General features: G+C 41.6%; 1 protein-coding gene across 7 annotated transcripts in view; it reads right to left on the bottom strand.

Moving 5' to 3' along the window:
• Window positions 1-26,026, bottom strand: part of ATF1 (activating transcription factor 1) — a 79,704-nt gene extending 53,678 nt beyond the window's left edge. The window contains exons 1-2 of one of the 7 annotated variants that reach the window (XR_006204839.1): window positions 21,648-22,054; window positions 16,827-16,925 (exon numbers count right to left, since the gene is read on the bottom strand). Coding sequence is in view for 6 of the 7 variants with exons in the window: in XM_042946518.1 (XP_042802452.1) it covers window positions 16,827-16,925; window positions 21,648-21,707 (159 nt within the window). In the remaining variant the exon portion in view is untranslated. Of the gene's footprint in view, window positions 1-16,826; window positions 16,926-21,647; window positions 22,056-22,903; window positions 22,981-23,379; window positions 23,716-23,921; window positions 24,402-25,851 lie in introns of those variants that run through there. The other 6 variants (XM_042946519.1, XM_042946520.1, XM_042946522.1 and 3 more) reach the window with 6 other exon arrangements.
• Window positions 26,027-27,204: the final 1,178 nt, after the last annotated feature.

Raw genomic sequence — 27,204 nt, 5'->3', positions numbered from 1 at the left:
TGAAAACTGAGGGGCACCTCGGTGGCTCAGTGGGTTGTGTCCAACTCTTGATTTCAGCTCAGATCATGATCTTGCGGTTTCCTGAGTTGGAGTCCCGTGTCAGGCTCTGAGCTCATGCAGAGCCTGCTTGGGATTCTCCCCTCTCTCCCTTGCTCCCTGCTCCACTCATTCTCATTCATTCTCTCTCTCTCTCTCTCTCTCTCTCTCTCTCAAAATAAAATTTTGAAATGTTAATAGATAAATAAAATTGTTGAAACTGAAGGGGATGTTTTGATTTATATGTTGAAGCTTCCAAATGTTATCAGGAATCTAAAATTGCCTCTCTACAAATCAGAATTTCTAACTGAGACAAACCATTAAAGACAAAAAGGCCTCTGAGGCCTCTTTTCCCCCTCCCTTGTTTGTGCCTCAGAACTGCAGCAGCTAGAGCTCAGGCCCCACCTCCAGCACCATCCTGACCTCCTCCCCATGACCCCTACTCCTTCATGCTAATCCTTTCACCAAACTTCCTTTTCCCCTTGAATCTCCCTCCACTCCCTCTTCCTGGAAGCCTATCAGAACCTGTCCCTGTTAAAGTTATCTTTTGAGGATCCAAGTAAACCCTAAATTTCTTAGGTTCCCTAGACTAAGGCTGAATTGTGAGTCACAGTTAAAGAGATTCCTAAAGAGCCAAAGGACTACCCCTATAGTTTTGCTAAAGAATTTAACAAAGATATTCAAATTCACAGTTTCTCAGATTTATATCAATTAGTCCACATGCTTGTTGGTGAGGGCCAGGCCAAACACTGGATGAAACCAGCCTGATGGCAATATCCAGAAGGGGATTTAGAGAAAGAAACTCCTAACTTTGGCCAGACACTAGAACACATGCTAGAAGTTTCCACTGAGCAACTACAGTAGCTTTTCCTAAGCCTGCTGATTGGAACAAAATTCAGGCTTGTACATAAAAGCCTGATGAACCTATTTATCAGCATTGCAATCAACTCCAAATTGTCTTTAAATTTTTTTTTTACTTTCCTGAGGTGCCTGGGTGGCGCAGTCAGTTAAGCATCCGACTTCGGCTCAGGTTGTGATCTCGCAGTTGAATTCAAGCCCTGCATTGGGCTCTGTGCTGACAGCTCAGAGCCTGGAGTCTGCTTTGGATCCCTCTCTCTCTCTGCTCCTCCCCTGCTCATGCTCTGTCTCTCAAAAATAATAAATAAACATTAGACACATTTTTTTTGACCTTCCTTTAAATGTTGAATCTACCTAGATAGCATTTAACTATGTTTATTAATGGGCTGAGCCAGATCTTCCACGATGGGAAAATATATCCACTCCAGATTTAGTTAATTTAGCAAACCAGCTTGCTCATACCCCAGATGAGTCACCTTAAAATAAAGACTGCTAAAGTCCTCAAGTTTCAACTCTGGCAAATGAAGGACCCTAACCAAAACCCACCAGTTTCTGCTATTATTGCAAAGGGCCAGCACAATGGAAAAAAGTGTTAAGTGCTTCAGGAGCTTCAGCCCTCCAGCCAGCTTTTCCAATGCCCTAATTCCCAATGACAGAGCTCCAAGAAACTCCCGATCCTCCCACTTAATTGAGTTAGAGAAACCATTCTCCAGATTGAAGAATTCTCTCTGTCCTTACAGACATGGGAGCTATACTCTTGGTGTTCAACTCCATTGCTATAAAGCAGCTCTGTCTCAAAGTACTACAACAGTTCAAATAGTGGAGTCGCTAATGAACTTCAACAGGTTCCTGTCTTTGAACCTATTCCCTTTTGTTTAGGCCCTTTGAGAGATACCCATCTTTTTTCCTCCCTTTTTTCCTCCACCCCTATTTATCAGGCTGAGATTTCTTAAAAAATATTATGCCAAAATTTCTTTCTCCAAGAGGAGGAACATAATTTTAGAATTTGACAGCAGTAATCAAGATAGCTAACCAGGGGAATTAAATGACCCTTGACACCTTTTATTTGCTCTGTCTCTGATGGCACTATATTGAGTCTAGGGGCACTAGTCATTTGTTCCCACTGCTTTCCTTTTCGTGAGCAGAATCTTCAACTGATATTGGCAGCATCCACAGTGCACCTCCTGTAAATATTCAGATTCCTCAAAACCTCTCCCCAGAATGAATCAATACCCTATAAATAAAGACACCCTTCAAGGCATCAGGCCTGTAACAGAATACAAAGCTCAGGACATCAATACCCTCTGCACTAGTGCCTGTAATACCTCTATTTTTCCTGTGAGAAAACCCAATGGCTAAGGATAGAGGTTTGTCCAGGACCTGTGCGAAATAATCATCATCATCATCCCTTGGCGCCCTGTTGTTCCTAACTCCCATATGCTACTGACATCCATTCCCACCAAAAGTAAACTGTTCACTGTAATTGATCTAGGTGATGATTTTTTAGTATTCCAGTTGATAAGGAAGTTTGTTTTGTTTGTTTTGTTTTTTGCTTTCACTTGGGAAGAACAGGAATACACTGGGACAGCAATGCCCCCAGGGTTATAAAGACAGTCCCTTGACTTTTCACAATCCTTAAAAGCTGATTTGGATGATATGAAGCTTTCTGCAGGCTCTACTTTGTTACAACATGTAGATGATTAGCTTCTCTGCTGCTCTTCTCCAACCACTTCATAGGAGACAGCATCCACTTTTAAAACACCTGGCCATAAAGGGACATAAAGTCTCAAAAAAAAATTTTTTTTTTAAATACAGTTTGCCTAAATTCAGGTTTAGTACATAGGGCACCTGATCTTAGAACAAGAACTATATTTGGATCCAAGGAGGCTCCATGACATCCTGAACTTTCCAATACCTAAAACTACACACCAATTACAAGGTTTGCTTGGACTGCCTGGCTACTGTTGAAACTGTAATTTCAAACTTCCAAACTTCTCTTGTATGGCTCAACCTCTACATGCTTTACTAAAAAATTACAAGCCTGATGCTATTATTCAGAAAGATGAGAAGAACATAGCTTCCAAGACTTTAAAGAAAAGCCTAATAAAGCCCCCTGCCCTCAGACATCCTAATTATCAACTTTCCTTTCTCCTCTTGGCCTGAGAGAAGGAACTGTCCTTTGAGTAGTCATCCAAAAACATGGGGGCCATCATCAACCCATAGGGTATTATAACCAATAACTGGACCCTGTGGTGGAAGATGTCCTCGTTGCCTCAGAGCCAAGCCATTCCTACCACTTCCCTTTTAGTTAAAGTCACTGAAGAAATAACCCTGGGATACCCTTTAACCATCCTTGTGCCCCACAAAGTAGAGGCCCTCCTGAATTCTCTCCTCACTCTCAGCACTTCTCAGTCATCTCACCTCCTGTGACATCCTGCTGCCAATGGCTCCTCATAGAACTCTTTCTGGCTGCAATGACCTTAACCCTGCTAGTCTTCTCCCTTCCTTCCCTGAAGAAACCCCTCATGACTGCTTAACGCTGACAGATCACCTTTCGACTCCCTGTGACAATTTACAGGAAACTCCTCTAACCACTGCAGATTTTTAATGGTTTACTCATAGTTCTTATTTAAAGGGTGAAAATGGTAAATATCATGCCAGATATGCTATTGCAACTCCTTTTGAGACTCAGAGGCAGCACCTTTACCTCTGGTTACTCCATAGGCTGAATTTTACACCCTTACGCAAGGCTGTACCTTAGCCAAAGGTAAAACTGCAAACATTTATACCCATAGTCCATATGCCTTTGGGGTAGCTCATGACTTTGGAATGTTATGGATATGGTGAAGCTTCCTTACCTCCAGTGGGGATAAAACTAAAAATGGTTCCTATGTCCACAATTTACCAGATGCCATACTTTTGCCAGCTGCTCTGGCTATTATTAAGGTTCCTGGACATTCCAGACTCAACTCTCTGGGTGCCAAAGTAAACCACCTTGCTGATATTGCCATGAAAAACACTGCTCTCAAGAAAACCAAAGCCAAACTTTTGTCATAGTCCAAAGGGATGTTCTCCCAAAATATCATTTGGGAAAACTAACAAGAGATACCCAACAATTAGCCCCAGGGAAGGAAAAACAGTATTAGAAATCTAGTAATTGTTGTTTTGATAAAAAGATGCTGGTTTGGACCAAATTAACCATCTGGTCCTACCAAAAATTCTAAAATTCCTACTACTGTGCATGCATTAAACTATTGGTCTGCTGGCAAAATGTTATCATTCACAAACCAGTACTGGTGGAGAAATACTAATAAGGCTACAAAAAGTGCCTACCCTCGTCTGTCTCGCCTGTCCAAAGTCTAATTGAGAAACACTCATTCACACAAGTGGATTTCATGTAGCTTCCCTGTCTCATGGATAAATCTCATGATCCAGTTATGGTCTGCATACGTTTTAGCGGACTGAAGCTTTTCCTTGTAGACAGACCGATGCTTTTTCTGTGTCTAAAATTCTGATAGAAAAGATTATCCCTACCTGGAGACCTCTTCTCAAACTTCATAGTGATTGGGAAACCCATTTTTCCAGTCAGGTGCTTCAACAAGTCTGTGCTGTTTGGCCAGTTTTACAACACTTCCATTGTGCATACCAAGGTTAGTCAAATACATAAGTGGCGCTATTAAGACTCAAAATTTGTAGAGACTCTCCAAATACCCTGGCCAAAGGTACTGATGTTAGTCTTTCAAATTTCAGATCCGTCCTCTTTGACTCATAGATACTCACTCTGAGATAGTCACAGGATGCTGATACATTTGGCCCCCACCTCCTCTGACCCATGATTGATAAAAGGAGATATACTCCAATACTGTAAATCCTAATTGCTTCTATTAAAAATAACCATGCTCTGGTAGAGCAGTTTTTTCACCATGCACTCCTGGTGACCTTAAGCATCACACCTTGCAACCTGGAAATTTCGTCTCCTGAAAAAGACACTTCCAGAAACACTCTCAACCTTGCTAGAAATGGCCTTACCAGTTACTACTAACTACCCTTGTGCCGCCAAACTCTAAGAAACAGACTCCTGGATTCATGTGACACCTCTAAAGAAAGCACCAAACCGTGACTGGACCTGCAAGCCATCTGGTGACCTGAAAAATAAAGATTTTCCCGGAATTGAAGCAGACAACATTGGATGACGAGTCAGCTTTCCCAAGACGTCTGCACGAGGCCTGTATACCTTTTTCTCACTGTTGCTTCTTCTCTTTTGTGGAAAGACAATGAATGCCCTTGTCTGCATTTCCCAAAACCTTGTGAAGGAGGGCAACAACTTCTTTTGATTATGGCCCTTCAGAAACAGCCTCACTGTGATCCCATGACAAACTAATTTTTCACTTCTTCTAAAGAATTAGAAGATTCAGAATCCACAAAAGTCTTTCTTTCACCTGAATTATTAACTGACTCTGGATTCTTACCCAAATTCAAGGTCTCTGAGTTTGCAACCATAACAAACCGTTAACATATTTGGTTCCAAACAGTCCTTTCAAGATAACAATGCTGTTTTAAAATGGCTTTGAGGTTTTATTCATCAGCTATTGCTTCATGTTTTTACCTGCACTGTATCTTCCCAAATCCACTTGGTTAATTCTTTTAGTGTGTACATTCATAAATTTGACAACTCAGAAGAAATTATCAATTTTTTGAAAACCACAAACTACCAAAATTCAGCCATGAAAAAAACAGTCTGAATAGTCCTGTTAAAAAAAAAAGAAAGAAAGAAAATAAATTCCAGGCCCCGGTTTCACTGGAGAGTTTTATCAAACATTTCAGGAAGGAATGCCAATTTTATATAATCTCTTCCAGAAAAGAGGATGGAATTATTTCCCAACTTGTTTTATGAGGCCCAAGACATTACAAAAAAAGAAAACCACAGACCAGTATCTCATGAATTTAGATGCAAAAACCTCAACAAAGTGTTAGCAAATTGAATCTAGCAATATATAAAAAGAACATAACACCATGCTCCGGGGTGCCTGGGTGGGTCAGTCAGTTAAGAGTCTGACTTTGGCTCAGGTCATGATCAGTTCATGAATTCCAGCCCTGCATCAGGCTCTCTGCTGTCAGCACAGAGCCTGCTTCAGATACTGTCCTCTCTCTCTGCCCCTCCCCTGTTCATTCTCTCTCTCTCCTAAGTAAATAAACTACAAAAACAAAAACAAAAAACAAAGCACCATGGCCCAAGTGCTATTTACTTCAGGTATGCAAGGCTGGTTCGACATTTAAAAATCAATCAATGTAATCCACCACATCAACAGGCAAAAGGAGAAAAAAATCATGACTGCATTCCAATGGATGTAGAAAAATCTCATTTCATGAAATTTAATCTCATTTCACGGGAAAAAAAAAACTCTCAAAAACTAGGAATAGAGGTAACTTCCTCAAACTCACAAAGAGCATTTATAAAAAACCTACAGCTAATATCAGACTTGATGAAAGAATGAATGCTTTTCCTTTAACACTGGGTACAAAGAAAGGATGTCCATTCTCACTACTCTATTCAACATAGTTCTGGGAGTTCTAAATGGTGCAATAAGGCAAGAAAAAAAGAAGTAAAATGTATAATAATTGGAATAAACTGGAATAACTGGAAAAAAAAAGAAATGAAACCATCTCTATTTGCAGATGACTGTGTACATAGAGTATCACAAGGAATATTAAAAACATAACAAGAATAAAAAATCATCACTCCTAAAACTAATGTTACAAGGTATAATAAGATCAATAAACCAAAGTCAGTTGCATTTCTATATCCTAACAAGAAACAAGTAAAAATCAACACAATGTAATTTGTAATAGCTCCAATGAAAGTATGCAATATTATTTACAATTGTTCTAAAAAAAAAAAAAACCTAAACACTTAGGTATAAATCTAACAAAACATGTACAGGATCTGTACACTGAAAAAGACAAAATACTATGGAAAAAAGCAAAGGAAATTAAATAATTGGAGAGATTTACTATATTCAAGGATTGGAAGATTCAACCAGATATCAATTCTCCCCAACTGACATAGACAAGGTTATTGTAAAATTTATACAGAAAGGGAAAGGCCCTAAAACAATTTTGAAAAAGAAGAATAAAATGGAAGTAATCTTTCTTCTTGATGTTAAGGCTTTCTATACAGAGTAATCAAGACAGCATGGTACTGACAGGGGGAGAGCACATAGATCAATGGAACACAACAGAGAACCAGAAACAAATATGCCCAAATAATTTCTGACAGAGGTACAAAAGTAATGCAGTGGTGCTGCAATTGTACATCTGTAAGCAAAAGCAAAAACAACCCTCTCAAATCTACACAAAAATTAACTTAAAATGGATCATGGCTTTAAATGTAAAACATAAAACTAAAAACTTTTAGAAGAAACAAAAAATCTTTGAATTTGGGACTAGAAAGAATTCTTAGACATCAAAAGCACAAACCATAAAAGGAAAACTTAATAAAATGGACCTGGTCAAAATGTAAAACTTTTGGCTCTGTGAAAGACCCTGTTAAATGAATGAAAAAGAAAAATCATTCTTCTCTCTCCCATACCATCCAAGCTGGAAAAATCCAAATAAAACTCACCTAGGTTTCTAAGTTACCCTATAGGAGAATCTTTATTTACCAAAAAGAAAGGAGAATCTTTCTTTAACAAAGAATGTCCAAGATGTTAGATAGAGTATCTCCAAGGTAAGAAAGAATTATCAAAGGCACCGATGCACATACACACACACACATTCTTAGCTTATCCCTGGATGAACCTTGAGTTAAGTTTTCATGTCAAAAAATATGAATGGCATGGGGGCGCCTGTCTGGCTCAGTCAATAGAGCATGTGACTGACTCTTGGTCTCATGGTTGTTAAGTTCAAACCCCTCACTGCAGTGTAGACATAATTTAAAAAATTGAATTTAAAATATATACGAATGGCATGAAGATCAAGCTGTTTTAAAAAGGTATTTTGTAGCCAAGCCTATTTGTAATTTCTTCCATATCCTCATTCATCCTCATCCTCTGCCTGGAGACAACAGACTCTGGAGTTTTAGTGGATACTATGATGCAACTCACAGATCCCTTTTCATTAGTAAAAGACTTATTCCCCAGCTGCTGGAGTACAGCCGCTAGCAGACAGTGTTCAGTTGTTCGCCCTCTTAGGAACTGGCTTGGCTGATGAGTCACCTTGCCTGAGGTCACACACACCCCTTCTCAGGTCGGTCAAGATCCAATGACTGGTGCATGCTGGGATATAAAGGCCTGGCTGCTCCCTTCCCCTAATTCTGAAGAGCTATCTCAGCTTCAAAGCTCTCTAGGGGGTCAGTTGAGGCCTTCCCGGAGACTGAATCCCAGTCCCACTTCTCCTCCCGCCCAATCCTGCTTCTTTCTCTTCCTTTACTTTCCACAGGTTGTAATCCCAGGAAGACTCCCTAATAAACCTCCTACATGCTAATCTCCATCTCAGGGTCTGCTTCCCAGGAAACCCAAACTGTGACAGAAGTCAAACTGCTAGAAATGAAATCATGTCTCTAGCCTTACTAGCTGTGTAGAGGTTATAAAGGACAGTAGGTTAACATGAGGTTTAAAGATATTAAAACATGTAAAATGCTTAGAAATGCACCTGGCACACAGTGGACACTCAATAAATGTTAGCTGTCACTATCATCGTTTTCCCCATTCACACCCGGTTAAAATATACAAATTTCTCTACATTATGAGAATTACTGATATTTATGAGCTGGAAAAGACCTTAGAGATCACCAAGTCTGACACTCTTAATTTCCAGATGATGAACATCAAATCTAAATAAGTAACTTAGTGACAAAACCAGAGTTCAGACCAGGTCTTCTAAACGCTTCCATCATTCTTGTTATCAGGCAAGACTGCCTCTCAATCTACATATACTTTGTAATTAAATGAAATTCACCAATTACTAAGTCCCTCCCCTTCACTTTCCTGCCAAAATTGAACCTCAGCTCTCTTCTGAAGAACACTACCTCTCCTATAGCTCTCTCCTTCACTCATACCATAAACCTACAGATAGGGTGTGTGTTCCCTTTGCTTTTCATCAGTACTTCCAGACCACTGTCCCTTCAAAGTCCTCCCCTAAAAGCGTCCAACTTCAAGGCTCATAGCAACAGACCGTCCTTATGGCAGTCACGTCCCCTCATTTAAGATGTTAGCCTGCAGACCAACCTATTCTTTCTAATACTATTCCTGATATAATCTGTGGTATTCTCAATATGCAACATCCAGTAACCTTCCACACCCAGACCTCTTTTATTCTTCTCCAAAACCCTGTCTTCCACCCTCTTCAGCTACCTGCTCCTGTGGTCATACCCTACAAGGTTTCTAAACAGGCATTTGGGGCAGGACAATTCTTCCATGTGCAGGAATATCCTGTTCTCAAACTCAAGTATCTGTCTATCTGAGATATCACCTACTTCCAATTCATTACCTCTACTATTTGGACGCTCAACAATTCTTGGGACTCCACACGAATCTATAATCCATGAGCCTACTACTATTTTTTCCCCTGCTCTTCACCCTATAAAGTACCTACTTCCTTCCTTATACAGCTTCAATTTCATGGCCCAGCATTATAATCACTGTATCACGCACACCATCAATGCCCTTGTCTTTTCCTGCTTCATTGTAGTCCTTAACTAAATATCAACCCTGTTAACTCCCCTACTCTACACGTGTAACCTGAATGCAAACCATACCTGAACTGGACTGGAGAAAAAATACACAACTGAATTTAACAGTCTCACTTTATCTTTTTTTTTTTTTTAATTTTTTTTAACGTTTATTTATTTTTGAGACAGAGAGAGAGCATGAACGGGGGAGGGTCAGAGAGAGAGGGAGACACAGAATCTGAAACAGGCTCCAGGTTCTGAGCTGTCAGCACAGAGCCCGACGTGGGGCTCGAACCCACAAACTGTGAGATCGTGACCTGAGCTGAAGTCGGACGCTTAGCCGACTGAGCCACCCAGGCGCCCCTAACAGTCTCACTTTAAATTCATGATCAAACTTCAAGTGGACTGACGGAGTGCCTTGGCTGGTTAGGCGTCTGACTTCAGCTCAGGTCACGATCTCACAGTTTGTGGGTTCAAGCCCTTCATCAGGCTCTGTGCTGACAGCTCAGAGCCTGGAGCCTGCTTCAGATTCTGTGTCTCCCTCTCTCTCTGCCCCTCCCCTACTCGTGCTCTGTCTCTCTCTCTCTCTCTCAAAAATAAACATTAAAAAAAAAACAAACCAAAAACTTCAAGTGGACTGTTAATGATCTCCAGCAATTCTGCTACATATCCGTAGTCCATTTACATTTCTCACTGTCCCAACAGACAGACTACTTCACATGTTCTCCTTGTTTCCTATCTTCTCAAAGCATTTTATTTCACTGAAAAACAAAGAAGTTATCAAAAGAAAACTTTCAGAGTATCTCATCCCTAATCTACCCACCTACCCTATATTTTCTTTCTTTCTTACTATGAATGACGTACCTGTGCTCGTATAAAATAAATTTTTCCACCTGTAGACTAAATCTCGTTCCCTCTCCTTAAGGACTTCATCCCAAAATTGACTTCTCTTTCCTGTATCATCAAATTTTCCCCTTCTATTGCATCATTCACATCAGTATACCAACAGACTGTTGGTATTCCTCCCATCTCAAAAAGTAGTAATAAAAGCAAAGCTCCCATGACCTACAAACCTCTCCAGCAACTTTATTTCTTAGCCCTCTCTGCAACAAAACTCCTCAAAGGAGTTATCTATTCATTTTGTTGTCAATGAGTGTCCAATTCTTTTCTTCTTCTCTTTCTCCATGTTCTCTTGGATCTAATTAGATTTTTACCCCTCCCCCCCACTGAAATAGTTCTTAAGGCTGTCAATAAATTTCATGTTGCTAAATACAGTCAATTCTTACTATTTGTGGTAGTTACATTCTATAAAGTTGCATGTGCACAGAATTGGCAAATACTGAACCATTGCTCCAGAGGGAATATGGAGGTAGGTTCCTGCAAGCTCCTGGGCACCTTATTTGCATAAACTGGTCAACATATAACCAGTGTTCCTGTTTAAAGATACCTTTTTAGTATATATAATGTTAATCCATTAACACTGAACCCAAGAACAGCAAAACTACAACTCATGCTTGAACGAAACTTATTTAACACATATATTTTCTCCATAAGGTACATCACAGCCTCCTTGCACTTAGACAACACCCAGTACAACTCCGGGAGGCCATTTCAAACAGCACAATCACCAACAAAAAGCAAAACAATGCAAAAAATATGGCACTAACTAGACTACAAAAAGAACTGTTTATAGTATGAGAGCTAAAATAAGACAAAGCACTGGCGTCTTGTTCGATGTCAGCTGGAATGGTGTGCATTAAATGACTCCATTTTTTCACCACTCTGGGCATGTATACTAATGATCACAGAAGTCCTGGATTGATTCCAGGGTTACTAATAAATTTTATCAAGTAGGCAAATCTGCAAATACAGAATCCTTGAATAATGAAGACTGACTGTGTAAGGGTTGCTTTTTATTCCTTATTCGACATGCTAGCAGCATTTTACATTAGACCATCGCCTTATTCTTGATTTCCAAGATTCTAATTTCTCTTGATTTTCCTCTTAACCTCACTGACCAACCTACCCCAGTCAAATCCACTGACCTCATCTATGAGTATACAAGACCCCCAGTAATCTCATCTAGTCCCATGACTTTAATTACACTTATGTTACAAAGATATTGTCCCACAGCTCTTGGATGCTCTGGTCTGTTTTTCCCCTATTTGTTTTCAGTGTGGATAATTCCTGCTGATCTATCTTTAAGTCCACTGATTCTTTCCTTGGCTATGTTAAATCTGCTAACAAGTAGTCCTAAAATATACTTCATCTATATCAAAATTTAATTTTAGCATTTTCATTTGACCTTCATATACTTTTCATTCCTATGCTGAAATTTACCCTTATACATGTTGTCCACCTTTTCCACTAGAGCCTTTACTATGTTATTTACTGGTATTTTTTTTTTAAGTCTTTTTTTTTTTTTTTTTTTGAGAGAGCAGGTACACGTGCATGAGCGAGCCGGGGAGTGGTAGAGAGAGGGAGAGAGAGAATCCCAAGCAGCCCCGATTCAGGGCTCAATCCCATGAGCTGAGAGATCATGACCTGAGCCAAAATCAAGAGCCAGATGCTTTAACCAACTGAGCCACCCAGGCGCCCCTATTCATTGGTATTTTTAAATTCACTGTCTGACAGTTCTGGTAACTATGTCATCCTCAGTCTATTGATTTTGATTCTTGAACAGTGGATTATTTTTTCTTATTTTTTGCATGTTTCATAATTTTTGTCTGAATGATGGACATCATGTATAGAACAACACAGACTGAGGAAACAGTATAAAAATGGGTATGGCTAAGTGCACCCGGGTGGCTCTGTCGGTTAAACAACCAACTTCGGCTCAGGTTATGATCTCCCAGTTCTTGAGATGGAGCCCCACACTGGGCTCTGTGCTCTCAGTGCAGACCCTCTGTCTCCCTCTCTCTCTGCCCCCCTCCCTTGCTCACTCGCTCCCTCAAAAATAAACAAACATTTAAAAAATGGGTATGGCTCTTCTCCAACTTGTTAGTTGGGGGACTGAGGGGAAGGGTTGAGTCATCTATTCAGGGATTGGGCTGGGCTTGGGTTTTGTTGTTAGGATTACCTTAAGTGCACTATCTGCTTCCAATTCCTCTAGTGCCACCTTCTGCTTAGGGTGGGAGCTGGTTTGCCCAGAGTGTTTTCTCAATGTTCTCGCTCCACCCTCAGCTTTAGGTTTTCTCTGGGCACCTTCCCCAGAGACTCTCTCCACAGTCTTGCCCCTCCCCTGGGCAACTGCTGTTGCTTTTACTTGCTAGCAGGGAACAGGGAAGTTCTCCATTATCCTGGCTCGGTCTCAGGCAAGCCCTGTATCTCTGGGTCTGAGGGGTTGGGCTTTCTCCCAGTAGTAGGAAAACTAAAGGTCTTAAACCCAGAACAGTTTCCTCCCCTTCTCTCAAGGTTTATGGGTTTTGTTTTTTTTTTCCTTTCATTCCTCCTAGCCACAATGGAAAATGGAGTTTATCCCCTTCCCCCAGTGGCTTAAAGCTGTTTTCCACAGGGAGAAAAGGGTCCAGGCAGGCCCGTACCACCTAATGAGCCTTTCTGTGGCCTCCCTTGCTTTCCCCAATTTTTCTCAAGAGAAACCGTTGGGAGGACCTTGGAGAAACACCAACAGCTGGGGGTTATCTACCATGTATCTGCAGCTCTCAAAGATTCTATACTCTCATGCAGCCCACATTTAGGCTTTAGCAATTCATTAAAAACTTAGCTGAATTCTCCTTTCCCCTTGTATGACAGCCCTGTCTTCTTCCTGTGCTCCGTTACAGATTAGCCAGGCCTACACCCCACCTCTGATGGATCAAGAGAGATTATGACTTTGTACATTACAGCTCATTCTTATTTTAAGATGGGAGCAATACTCTTTTCAGCTTTCTGTATCCTAAGTGGAAGCCAGAAATCACTTTGTGAATTTAAATACAATCTATATACCCACAACTCCTAAATTTACATTTCTAGTCTGGACTTCTTCCCTAGACTCTGGACCATATATATCCAACTGCCTACTGGACAAATCTACACAAACTCTAAGGTAACCCCCATGATCCCCACCTCTTAGTATTCATGCCTTTGAATAATCCTTTCCCCTTGAGTGTGGGAGGGACCTGCAACTTGCTTCTAATCAACAGAATAAGGCAATGGGGTATCATTCCCGTGATTACATTACATTTTATGGCAAAGGAATGGAACATCGTTCCATTGATTATATTATATGGTATCATAAAAGACTCTGTCTTGCTAGCCGACTCATTCTCACCCTTCTGACACAGGTAAGGGAAGCAGGCTGCCATGCTGTGAACCGCATGGGGAGGGCCACCTGGCAGCAAATTGCAGATGACCTCTAAGATCTGAGCGTGGCTTCCAGCCAACAAAAAACTGAAGCTCTCAGTCCTACAGCTGCAACAAAATGAATTCTGCCAACAACCCGAGTGAACTTGGAAGTGATTCCTCTCCAGTCTAACCCACAGGTAAGAACCCAGCCCCAGCCAATACCAGAGTATGTAGCTAAGAAGTTTCTGACCTCACAGAAACTGTGAGATAATAAATGCTGTGTTCTTGTGAGCCATTAAACTTGTGGTAATTTGTTTTGCAGCACAGAAAACTAATATAGATAGTATCACCAACTTCACATGCCTAAAAGCCAAATTCCTGATTGCCAATATTACCTCCAAAAGAAAAAACATGCTCTAGTGTTGTCCATCTTAATTAAGTGGCAACTCCATTCCTCCAGTTATTCAAGCCCAAAACTACAGGGTCTATCTCAATTTCTTTTTTTTTCCTCCAAAATCCACATGTAATCCAAAAGTAAACACTGTTGGTTTCACAAGCAAATTATATCCACAATCTAACTTTATCTCACTACCACCACTGCTACCACTTTGGTTCAAGTCACTATCACCTCTCATGTGCATTATTACAACAGCCTCCTAAGCAGTTTTCCTGCTTCCACTCGACAGAGCAGCCAAAATGGTCCTACTAAAATATCAGTTAGATAACGTTTTTACTCAAAACACTCCAAAGGGTCCTCATCCTACCCAGATTAAAAGCCAAAAGACTTCCAGTGGCATACAAGGCCTACCTTATCTGACACTCCCCTTCCCACTCCAAACCTCTCTGCCTCATCTTGTGTCATTCTCCCCTCGTTCATCTGCCACCACACCAGCCTCCGTGATGTTCCTTAACCGTGCCAAGTACATATCAGTCTCAGCATTTTACAACTGTTAGTCCATGTAACTGAAGAGTTATTTCTACTACTCTTCTCTGACCACTTTATACAAAAAGGCAAGTCCGCTTGTCCCCACCAGCTCCCTATCCCTCCTACCCTGTTTTATCAGTCTCCACAATACATACTATGAACTGATATCTGTTTTATTGCCTGTCTCCTCAAAATTAGAATGTAATTTCCATAAGAGCAGAGACTTCTGTTCACTGTGATACTACTGTATTAGATACTGTTTCCTTACAATATTTAGAGTCTAATCAAGTAGTCAAGCCACAAGAATTTGAACATACAGTCACGTTATTTTTCAAAATCACTACAAAATTACTTAATCACTTGGAAATGTACTTATTCTACAACACTATAAATATGCTTCTAAGGAAACTTGAAAAACATTCACATCTCCCGAAAATAACTGAAATACACACATAAGCCAAGTGAATTTAAACATCTCTGTGGAGGGCGCTATTAACAGAAAGATAACTGAAAGACTCCATAACTGTTTTTCCAGCACCATCTGGAGTAGATATAATTATTCCACACAGATGCAGCCAAATAATATAGAAGGATACATCAAGCTGGAAGGATTAATAACCCTTTAGGGCCCTGGCTCTCAAAGGCTTTGGTCTAAAGACCCTTTAACACTCTTAAAAACTGAGGACCCCACAAAATTCTCATTTTATGGGCTTTTAATCTACTAACACTTACACTTAAATTAAAACAAGGGACACCTACAAGACTCAGTCGGTTAAGCATTCAACTCTTGATTTTGGCTCAGGTCATGATCTCACAGTTCATGAGATCGAGCCCATGTTGGGCTCCATGCTGACAGCACAGAGTCTGCTTGGGACTCTCTCTCCCCCTCTCTGTCCCTCCCTTGCTGTCTCTCGAAATAAATAAGTAAACAACAGCAAAAAAAAAAAAAAAAAAAAAAAAAATCAAAAAATTTAAAAATATTTACCAGTTTATTTTAAAATAATATAAATCTATTACACGTTAATATGTTTTCATTTCTATAACTAAACTCCACCCCCCTAAATTAGTGAGAGAATAGTATTGTTTTATATTTCTGCAAATTACCTTAATGTTTGAGTTAATAGAAAACGGCTGAACTCTCTTAGCTGCTTCTACCTTAAATATGTTGCCATATGTTGTTTTGGATGAGATACATGAACAAAGTCTGGCCTCACACATACATGTAGTTGGAAAAAGGAAGTCTGTTTTAATAGTCTTTTCAGATAATTGTGGATATTCTTCGATACCACATTAAAACTCAACAGGTTGTTTGCAATGTACACTCTGAACGTTGCACTGCATATTCTGTTAACATTAAAATCCATTAGTCTACCTTGTACTTTGACCAAATCTTATACTCATGCATGATTTTGTACACAAGTTTGCAACTAAAAAGTCTATAACTACTGGAAAACTGTCAAGCTCACAATTGTAAATACAAGTTTTCCAAAATTCTAATTTTTGCTTGAAAATCCAAATCTTATCGCTGACAACAAATAGTTGTTTCCTTGAAATGGATCAGATGCATGGATCAGACAATTTGAAATTTGTAAAATGTCAATTCTATAATATGCATGCCTATCAATTGAAGTTCTCTTACGTATACATGCCTATTTTCCAGTTAAGCAGAAATATTTTCTATCTATCCATAATAAATCTATTGAATTAAAGATGGTTTGCCTCTTAAAACTATTCATCTGTTTCAAGTTAGCTCAAAGAGCCAGTTAATTTTTCATTTTTCTCACACAGCAACAAAATCAGTCTGAAAAAAATCTAAACAATCATGCCCCATGTAAAATGAAATCTACTTCTTCAAGTTTTGAGAAGTATATACATATTAAAACAACACTAAATATACTTCACATGAAAGAAAATAAAACTGAGTGATCTTGACAGGATTTTTAAATCAAATCTACCTTCCTTCCATACATTTCAACATTTTACACTTCTTTCTGCTTGGTTCTTTTTATGAAATATTCCTAATTAGCTCAGTATTTTGGTTGGGAAAGGCCTTACCTGTTGAGCAATATGAGAAATATGAGCTCCCTGAACTGCAGAACCAGGTTGCGGTGCTGTCTCTGAAGTGTTACTCTTGTGGGAATCTTCCATAATCAACTATAAGAGGAAAAAAGTTAGTTAAAAGATGCTTCCTAACTTCATTTTCAAGAAATCCTAAGACATTTCTTTTCTAAACATGTACTTTTTCAGAGGAACAGACAAAGCTTTTCTATGCTGTGGGCTGAGCTCAATTTATCCAGACTCAATATGTTCTGACGCTCTGTTCTGTGTAGAAATCTAACTATAAGATCTCAAGAAATGGCAAATAAAAAGTGCTATAGAATATGTATAACATACTGCATAGTTGTATAAAAACTGGCAACATGGATGTCTCCATAGAAGAGAATTGGTAGCTATGGAACAGTGATAGTAAAGACTTTACCCTGCATACTTTTTCATTTTTAAAATTTTGACCCACATGAACATGTTAAAATTTAATAAATGGCACATATACATGTAAATCATTGTGACTACATTTTCAAATGTTATCCCACTCAAGAAGTATGATAGTCTTCTGGGGTGCCTGGGTGACTCAGTCAAGTGTCTGACTTCGGCTCAAGTCATGATCTCATGGTTCATGGGTTTGAGACCTGAATCAGGCTCTGTGCTGGCAGCTCAGAGCCTGGAGCCTGCTTTGGATCCTGTGTCTTCCTCTCTCTGCCTGCTCACACTCTGTCTCTCTCTCAAAAATTAAATAAACCTTTTTTAAAGTTAAAAAAAAAAAAAAAAAAAAAGAAGTATGATAGTCTTCCTATCCATGGACACAAGCATCCTTCTCCAGTCTAGGGAACAGTTTTCTCATTGCACACATACTTCTTTACAGAGAATTCACTGAGTAAAAGCTGAACTAAACAAGTAACACCATACCTAAGTAGGTTCTAAAGATCTAGATAATCGACTACAGGATATGCAGGCTTGGTAAGAACAAGAATGAATGGGTTATGAGAGATGGGATATGTCAAATGGGAAAAGAACCACTCAGAAAAAGACTGCTGGGGCGCCTGGGTGGCTCAGTTGGTTAAGCGTCCAACTCTCGGTTTCAGCTCAGGTTCAGGAGTTTGAGTGCCGCGTCCGGCCCTGTGCTGACAGTGCGGAGCCCACTTGGGATTCTCTCTCACCCTCTCTCTCTCTGCCACTTCCCCACTTGTGCTGTCTCTAAGTAAATGAAAACAAAAGTTGTAAACTTCCCCTACGTATAATTTTGTATCTTGTTCCCACTTATCACTAGTATTTTCTAGATTTTAAACTTTTTATTTAAAAAAAAAATTTTTTTTTAACGTTTATTTATTTTTGAGACAGAGAGAGACAGAGCACGAACGGGGGGAGGGTCAGAGAGAGGGAGACACAGAATCTAAAACAGGCTCCAGGCTGTGAACTGTCTGCACAGAGCCCAACACAGGGCTCGAACTCACGGACCGCGAGATCATGACCTGAGCCGAAGTCGGCCGCTTAACCAACTGAGCCACTCAGGCGCCCCTCTAGATTTTAAACTGAAACATATTTAGGGGCGCCTGGGTGGTTCAGTCAGTTGGGCACCTGACTTTGGCTCAGGTCATGATCTCACCATTCGTGGGTTCAAGCCCTGCATCGGGCTCTGTGCTGACAGCTCAGAGCCTGGAGCCTGCTTCAGATTTTGTGTCTGGCTCTCTCTCAGCCCCTCCCTTGTTTGCACTCTATGCCCCTTTCTCTAAAAAATAAAAAATATTAATAAAAATTGAAAAGAAAACTGAAACATATTAAAGGCTACACAATATTCCATCCAGTGAATAGATACGATTCATAATTTTTTACCAAACAAGACAATATTGTGATTGATATCTTTGGTACATAAAGCTTTTCCACAATTAAAATTATTTCTATAGGATACATTCCAAAAAAGAGAATTGCCTGATCAAAGAGTTTGAATATTTAAAGTTTTCTGAAGGAATTACACTCTATCAGAACCACATGAAAAAGCAGATAGGTGAAAAATAATATATTGTTTTACATTTCTTTTAATTCTCTATTAGTTGTGTGAGATATCTGTTCATATTATCTGTCCATCCATCTACCAGATTTTAGTTTTTCTTTTTAGCCTATATTTCTTAATATAAATTTCATTCTATCACGTGGATATAAATATTTTTCCAATGTGATTTAACTACGATTACCTTAAAACTTTTAATTTTGGCAAATTCATCTATTCCTTCCTGTGTTGTTTCTTCAACTGCTTTTAAGGTCACATACAGTCCCTTCTTTAGGAAGAGCATAGTGGTTTTTAATCTCCACTGATACAAGTGTATCTCCGCGGACTAAATATACAGACAGCATCAAAAATGGAATGATCTATTTTCTACATACTGCCTCTATTTTTTTAAGCATTTTATTTTTAAGTCATCTCTACACCCAACATGTGGCTCAAATTTACATCCCAAGATCAAAAGTGGTATGCTCTACTGACTGAGCCAGCCAGGCAGCCCTAAAATGCCTTTTTTAACACTCCATTTCAGAAGACGTAAGTTAGAATGCAGAAAAAAAATGTATAGTGCTAAAGCACTGAAAGAAACTATAAAAGATGTTTAAAAACCTTAAATTACTGGAAATGATACTTTTCTGTTTCACTGTGACTCACTGATTTTTCCTCCATAACAGTATCATTAAGAAACCCTCTCTCTAATGGAAACTAACACAATCAACAAAACACACATTTCCTACTAAAAACCACTACAGTCAGCAAATAAGATTTTGGACAATTATTACAACCACATTTCCTATGGAAAATAAGATAGCCTATTTTCTATAAATTTTTAAAGAGTAATCAACTAAGGGCACCTGGGTGGCTCAGTCAGTTGAGCATCCAACTCTTGGTTTTGGCTCTGGTCATGATCTCATGGTCTCCTGAGTTCAAGCCCCAGGTGGGCCGGGCACTGGCAGTGAGGAGCCTGTTTGAGATTCTCTCACCCTCACTCTCTGCCCCTCCCCCCACTCACAAGGTCTCTGTCTCTCTCAAAATAAACTTTAAAAAAAATGGGGCGCCTGGGTGGCTTGGCTCAGGTCATGATCTCACGGTTTGTGAGTTCAAGCCCCGCATCGGGCTCTCGCTGACAGCTCGGAGCCTGGAGCCTGCTTTGGATTCTGTGTCTCCCCCAATCTCTACCCCTCCCCTGCTCATGCTCTGTCTCTCTCTCTCAATAATAAATGTTAAAAAAATAAAATAAAAAAATAAAGAGGAGGGGCGCCTCGGTGGCTCAGTCGCTTGGGTGTCTGACTTCGGCTCAGGTCATGCATGATCTCACAGCTTGTGAATTCGAGCCCCGCATCGGGCTTTGCGCTGACAGCCCAGAGCCTGGAGCCTGCTTCGGATTCTGTGTCTCTCTCTGTGCTCCTCCCCCACTCATGCTCTGTCTCTCTCTCCTTCAAAAATAAACATTAAAAAAAAAACACCTTTATTTTTAATAAAAAAAATAAAGAGGAATCAACTAATCTTTTTTTTCCAAAATGAAAACAGCTTTATAGTTCCTCTCATTGTAAACAATACATACTATATATGTTTAATATTAAGAGTATAATCTTTACTCACTTTTGAACTATTATTCCTAAAATTAAGGTTAAGATTAACCATCCGTTAAAAACTGGTTCCTCAACACAGAATAAACTGTATGTGTACAAAGGCATTTTCCATGAAAGTAGCCCCCAGCAGCAGATGGACGCTTAACATTAGACAAGGGTAAGTAGGGCAGAATCACAGGGGGGCAGTGAAACACAGTTTCAAAAGTGCCATCAATGGGAATGAATTTGGGGAACTGAAAAGGCAGCAGGCTGTGATCTTGCTGATGTATAAAGAACGTAAGAGGGGCGCCTGGGTGGCTCAGTCGGTTAAGCGCCCGACTTCGGCTCAGGTCATGATCTCGCAGTTTGTGAGTTCGAGCCCGCGTCGGGCTCTGTGCTGACAGCTCGGAGCCCGGAGCCTGCTTTGGATTCCGTGTCTCCCCTTCTCTCTGGCCCTCCCACGCTCATGCTCTGTCTCTCTCTCTCAACAATAAACGTTTAAAAAAAAATGTAAGTAAAAAGCAGGGTACTTTTAAGAAAATCTGCAAAGAAAGGAATATTATGCACTAGGCACTAAACTGACAGCTTTTTAAAGTATCATTTCCTGAATGCCCTATTTGAGAGATAAGTAAATTGAGGCTCAAGGAAACTATCATTTACTATGGATGTCATGGTAAGATGTGAATACAAGACCTGAAACCATAACTATTTAATCCAAAACCCATGGAGGTTTTTTTGTTTTGTTTTTTACTCCACACTGCCCCTCTTCCTCTCACATTGTCAATCTGTCCATCTGGCAAACACCTACTCTTTTCAAGTTTCATCTCAAACATTATGTTCCCAACTGCTCCAGGTCCTTTCTTCCTACTTCACTGTGCCCTGCGGTTATTTCTAACGAGGTTACTTAACACTGGGAATTCTGTTTATTGGCATGTCTGATTCCCCCAGTCTTAAGGTGCCTAAGGACAGGGCCTGTATTCTGTGAATGCGTGCTCTACCCAGCAGAGACCCTCATGTATGCAGTAAAACAATAAACATCAACAAATACAGTTAATAATCTCATTTGATGAATGAAGAGGGTCTCAGCTTCCTCACCTATAGAGAATATTGAACTATGATAAGCTTGAGGGCAAAAAGGCTCTTGCTCGACATCTCCACAAGTGAATTCATGATCTCCCCTCAAAACTGTTCCTATTAGTCATACTGCATTTCTTTCAGATCTTCAAATGTGTCTGCCTTGCTTTCTCTCACCTTCAGACTTTCACACATGCCATTCCCTCTGCCAGAAGACACTCCTTTTCTTCTCTTCATGTGGCCTACTCCTTTGAGTTATTTATTCTTCCAAGCAAACTTTCATTACTCCCTCAGACAAGTCTAGAAGCTCTGGCTGCCTCCCCATAGAACATGTTACCCCCTCTGCTCATGGCACTTATCCCAGTACTGTAACGGCCTGTTTTCTGAACAGCACCAGAATGCAAGCTCTAGGGAGCTAAGGACCATATCCTGTCCCAACACAGCACTAATACCTTGCATATTTATTAAAGGTGAATAAATCAATGTCTTTAGTTGGGGTTTATCTAGCTATAGATGAAAATAATGGTTAAAGAAATATATTTAGGGATGCCTGGGTGGCTCAGTAGGCTAAGCATCGGACTCCTGATTTCGGCTCTGCACTGACAGCATGGAGCCAGCTTGGGATCCTCTGTCTCCCTCCCTGTCTCTGCTCCTCCCCTGCTCGCTCGCTCTCTCTCTCAAAAATGAATAAACATTAAAAAAAATACATATTCAGACAATTACTTCAACTCAGCTTTAGACTCAGGACAACTCAGACACAAGAAAACATCCTACTGTTAATTCATTATAATTAAGTAGGATGATATGTGAAGAAAAAGCATGTTTAGACGGGACTACCACCTACTGGTGACATAACAGTACTGTACAGATGTATACATCTGTATACATCACAGACCAAACAGAACCTCAAAGGATTAACTACAAATCATAGAACAAACACATTCAGCGTTAGGACAACAGTACTGATTCCAGCTGGGACACCGAGGTAACTGCACATTATAAACTCCATCGGAAAAGGAGCATTTTAATGAACCTGCTTATTTCTGCCGGTAATGAAATTCTCAAGACAAAATGCATTTTGCAACCTAAACCTAACATACAGACTCTTATCACAGCCCAGGTCAGTCTGACAAAGATGCTTGCCAAAACTATGCTGAAAAAGCCTCAGAAGGGTATTCTCAAGGAGTAGTACAGCTATCCCCCTGCTTACTGAAAATGTGTGTTCCATCACTTCACTTTTACAAAAAACCCACACTAATACCGGATTTCGCTAACCAAAAGAAATCCGAAGAAAGAGGATTTTCACTTTCAGGGAAAAAAGAAGAAAAGCGAAAACACCATTCAGTGTGTGTTTCGCAGCCTTCCCCCAGAACTACACCCAGCATCTCATGTCCGTGGCTTTGAACTCTTGTCTGTGAGCATCCAGACTTTACCTCGATTTACTTTGTTAGTAAGACGTGTCCTAAGGGAGCAGAAAAGCCTGAGAGATTCTTTTCCGGGTCTGGAACCACTGAAAAAAATTTCCGCATACATTCATGGTAATTGCTTCTTGGCTTTAGGCCACTTCTCCCTGAAGGACAGGTTTCATGAAGGAATGCTCTGATAGCTGAGGGAACCGGTACTAGCCCACTGCTCCTCAAAAGCTAACCAAATAACCATCATTTAACACGGACAATATAATTTTAGAGCAGATTACGCTGCACGCTCCACCGTGTAGCTGATGCCGGGAGATCTCATGCTTTTGTTTTTTGCGAGAAAGGAGAAAATCAAAAGGACCGTTTCCTCGCTTTGATCCTGCCTAAAGATAAAAAGAGGAGCTTCTATCACCCCACACCCTCCTTCTCGCTCATCAGCTCCACCTTTCCGCTACCGTTTCGTCCGTCTGTGTCATTACTGTACCCCACTCAACTGTAAGCTCCCCGAAGGCAAGGGCGGTTTCTGGAACCCTCCACCGCCAGCGGCTGGGCCTGGCACGCCGAGGGCGCCCGGAGCGCTCTGGGGGATCCCTGGCGGACCTAAACCGGTCCCGGGCAGCTGGGCGGAAAACGCTCGGAGGCCAAGGCCACGCTGCCCTCCGCGCCCCATTCCTAGACCTGCGACGGAGGGCGCTCGCCTAGGGCCGTAGAGGGGCCGCTTCAGACGCGAAAGCCACCCCCGGCGGGAGGTCTCCGGTTTTATTTTGGCTGAGGGGTGGGGGCCAAAGGGAGACTGACGACTGAAGGGGAAACAGCCGGGCGAGCAGGAGAACCGGAAGCGCGCTCGGCGCGGGGACAGCGGGCAGCCCCTCCCCCTTCCGCCGCGCGCCCTCCGCGCCCCTCCCCCACGGCGGCCGCCGCGCGCGACCCCCACCCGGCGCGAGACCCGACGCGGCGTCCCCTCCGACGCCTAGTCCCCGCGCCCTGCCGCTGCCCAGGGACACGGGAACGCGTCGCACTCCCGCCCCCTGCTTACCTGTGGCTGCCGCCTCGCCGCTGTCCGGGGCGGGAACTTCCACTCCCCCCTCCCAGGTGGATCCGAAATTCTCTACCCACTTCTCCACGCCCTCACGCGGCGGGGTATGTGCCTCTCCCAGGGATTAGGCGGAGCGGGGAGAATCTGTGTCACTTAACAGCCAACTGTCCTAGGCTACCGTTTCCTCGGCAGTCAGGGCCGCCACTGGCGGCATGATCTACACCAGGCCGGGGGCGGGGTAGGAGAGGGGGGCAAAACTGAGTAGTTGAGCGTGGGGGGTGAAGTTAAGGCGGTCCCTCCGCGCGGGCCGCCGTCCTACGTCACCGCGTTGCTCACGTGACGCGCCGCCATCTTGTGCCGGGTTTCTTCCGAAAACCTGGCGCACTTCCGGAAGGTGCTACTCCGGCGATAGTTGGCAAAGGTTTCCCGGAGTCGTTTTTCGCTTCAGGAAGTCTGCCTTCACTCCTCCCTCACCTCTGTTTTCGGAGACCCGCGACAGCTTGCTGGTGTCGGAAGGCCGCTCGGTACGGGGCCGCTCTCATCGATTCGAAGCGTCGTTCTGAGCTCAGCTGCTGCTTGGTCTGGGTTGGGTGATCGGGTCCCGAACGGTCGTCCTTGGCCTTGATCCACACCTCACCTGTCCGGGTCTTGTAGAGAGAAGTGACTTGACGCGTGGAGGTTTGCCCTCCTCATCTTCTCGTAGTTTACCCGGACTCTTTTTCTTTCTTTCTTTCTTTTTTAACGTCTATTTTTGAGACAGAGACAGAGCATGAACGGGGGAGGGGCAGAGAGAGGGAGACACAGAATCGGAAGCAGGCTCCAGGCTCTGAGCCATCAGCCCAGAGCCTGACGCGGGGCTCGAACTCGCGAACCGCGAGATCGTGACCTGAGCTGAAGTCGGACGCTTAATGGACTGAGCCACCCAGGCGCCCCTCCCCGGACTCTTTTTAACCCCAATTGCGTTGAGCTGCATCCTTTATCCCATTCGAAAGGATTTTCTCCAAAGACTGGTTGCACACGCACACACACGCACCCACGATGCCGGCAGGGTGTTTTGAGCGCCACTTCGCGTGGCACCTGAAACGGATTTACCACAGCTGTTAGAAGGGAGCGTTGTAAAATGTTACGCCGTCGTTTTAATGCATTACAAAAACTTAAAAATATTCTCAAATGTGTCTACCTTTCTGGAGAAGGGATTATGCATTGTTCTGATTTGTCTCTTTATCCGTTTCCTTGCAAAATACTACTTTATGGCTTTATTGTGATAACAGACAACAAATGATACATCTTTTAGTGTGTGCTTGATAAAAGTCCTGGGATGTTCTGGAGTTTTACTAGTTTGAGATCTCCACGACGTAGGAAACTGATTTAGTGGATAGAGCCCGTCCTGGTTTTGACCTTCAAGACTAGATAATGTGATTTAAAACTCGAGAGTTACTCTGCCAGACACTTCAAAGAGTTCACTAACGTTTCGCTAATGCCTTTCATTCAGCAAACATTGTTGACTACCCATTATAACTTAAAAACAGGTGTCTGCCCTTATTTTAGACTTTTGATTAGGCAAATTACCCAAATCTCTCTAAGCTTATCTTCCTGTTATCAAAATTGGGGAAAATATAATATTCAAGCCTTGTTCCAGAATTGTTCAAAGAATCAAAAGGTCATCTACCATAGAAAAGCAAAGTGTCCTGTAAAAGTAAGGAACCATGAAGAGGTTCTCAGACATCAGCCTTTCCTGATTAACAAAACCCAGCGCCCGTCATTCTTGAATCCAGAATATTAAAGTCTAGAAAGCTGGCTGTAAGTTTACTGTTCTGTGTTGGCTGTTTCTTCTTTGAACTCAGAATGCCTAACAAATGCTGATTGGCAAAAGGGGGTGGATGGACTGAAAAAATGTTACCATAAAAACAAACTTAAGTTGTACACAAACCTTCAAACTGTGCATGGATGGACTGATCCACTTCAGCTCCTCTTCCACTTGTAAAGCATCTTAAGCTTAGATACTATGTTGTGCAACGTGCCGCTCACAAGTATTTCCACCACACTTGTTTCTCATGGAAGTGCCACCTGCTGTACCTACCACTGCTCTGAACTTTGAGAAATAACTGCAGATGAAGAAAAAAAGAAGGCTTGGTTACGCCACACACGGTACTGAGTAGTAAGAATTTATAAACCAGATGGACAGGTCTTTGACTTTAGAAGTTAGGAAGTAAAGTGAAATAAAATAACCTAACACTCAAGAGCCAAAGGCAATTGTCCAAAATAAACTGGTCAGGGGCACCTGGGTGCCTTAGTCAGTTAAGCGTCCCACTTCAGCTCAGGTTCATGATCTCACAGTTTGTGAGTTCGAGCCCCACATCAGGCTCTGTGCTGACAGCTCAGAGCCTGGACCCTGCTTCACATTCTGTGTCTCCTCTCTCTGCCCGTCCCCGGCTTACACTCTGTCTCTCTCTCTCTCTCTCAAAAAGGAAAATGTTAAAATTTTTTTTGAACGTTGGGTGGCAGTTTAATTTTTTTTTTTTTTTTTTTTTTTTTTTTTTTTTTTTAGTGTTTTTATTTATTTTTGAGACAGAGATAGACAGGGCATGAGCAGGGGAGGGGCAGAGAGGGAGATACAGAATCCAAAGCAGGCTCTAGGCCCCGAGCTGTCAGCACAGAGCCTGACTCGGGGCTCAAACTCACAGACCATGAGATCGTGACCTGAGCTGAAGTCGCTCGCTCAACCGACTGAGCCACCCAGGCGTCCCATAAAATGTTAAAAATTTTTACATAAACTGGTCAAGCCAGTGGTGGCACCTCTTCGGCTCTTCTGGTGCACTGTTTTCTATTAAGAGGGAGAGACATTATATTATAAGGAGATGGGTTTAGTAATACTACCTGTCCCGTAAAGTTTTGTAGATTAAATGAGTTTAATAAATGTAAAATTAGAGCCACTCCGGGCACACAGGAAACAGTAAATAAATGTTAGATATTAATATGGAAAATGCTGCGGTGTAACTATGGAAATTTAGTTAAAAACCATTAAGGGGACACACACCTTGAGAAGCTTCATTGGTTAGCAAAAGGATGGAGCTGGAGTAGAGGACTTGAGAGCCATGAAACAGTGTTTGGAACAATCCACCTCTCAAAAGGCAGAAATTACAAAAGCTAGTAGATGTAGGCTTTATGGTCTAAGCAATAGGCTTGTTTCTGTCTTCTTTTGTGTTTTGTCCTTTTTCAATACTCAAGGCTAAACACACAGGAAAACCTAACCCCCTGCAGGGGGTTGTAGTTCCTACAACCA

Source organism: Panthera leo, chromosome B4 (assembly GCF_018350215.1).
Source record: "Panthera leo isolate Ple1 chromosome B4, P.leo_Ple1_pat1.1, whole genome shotgun sequence".
NCBI lineage: Eukaryota > Metazoa > Chordata > Mammalia > Carnivora > Felidae > Panthera > Panthera leo.
This window is presented reverse-complemented; position numbering and strand designations above follow the sequence as displayed.